Source organism: Saprolegnia parasitica, assembly GCF_000151545.1.
Source record: "Saprolegnia parasitica CBS 223.65 unplaced genomic scaffold supercont2.194, whole genome shotgun sequence".
Lineage (NCBI taxonomy): Eukaryota > Oomycota > Saprolegniomycetes > Saprolegniales > Saprolegniaceae > Saprolegnia > Saprolegnia parasitica.
In genome coordinates this window covers 23,219-23,726 of record NW_012156588.1, presented here as the reverse complement: position 1 = coordinate 23,726, position 508 = coordinate 23,219, and the positions used below count along the sequence as shown (strand labels likewise).

General features: G+C 61.8%; 1 protein-coding gene across 1 annotated transcript; it reads right to left on the bottom strand.

Annotated features, from left to right (window-relative positions):
• Nucleotides 1-23: 23 nt before the first annotated feature.
• On the bottom strand, nt 24-465 carry SPRG_21624 (hypothetical protein; the record flags this gene model as incomplete). Its single annotated transcript, XM_012354966.1, has 2 exons — nt 24-34; nt 63-465. 2 exons carry the CDS (start codon nt 463-465, stop codon nt 24-26), a joined length of 414 nt encoding a protein of 137 aa, XP_012210356.1.
• Between the last annotated feature and the right edge of the window lie 43 nt (nt 466-508).

Genomic DNA, 508 nt, shown 5'->3' with positions numbered 1-508 from the left:
ATCGCCAACTAGATTGGATGGTGTCAATGAGACGCTATGGTGTAAGCAGTAGTAGCAGGTACCCTTCGTGGCCGTCGTCTTCATGCCCAAGACATCCGTGCCGACCGCGGGCTCGCTCATGGCCATGCCGCAAATGGCTTCGCCCGAGCACGCCGCCGGGAGATACTTGGCGCACTGCTCGTCGCTGCCGTTGCGCGCCAAGTTGTTGGTGAAGAGCATCGAGTGCGCAAGGAACGAGAGGCAGAACGCAGGGTCCGACGAGCTGAGCTCTTCGTGGGCAATGACCGCCGCCAACGCGTCCATCTCCGAGCCGCCGTACTTCTCCGGCACAGTGATGCCGAGCAAGCCAAGCTCACCGAGCTCGCGGAAGAGGTCGACGTTGAACTTCTCAGCGCGGTTGTAGTCGATGGCCTGGGGCTCGACCTTGTCCTTGACGAACGAGCGAAGCATCTCGCGGAGCGCCATGTGCTCCTCCGTCGGGTTGTACAGGTCGTAGGCAGCGGTCGAG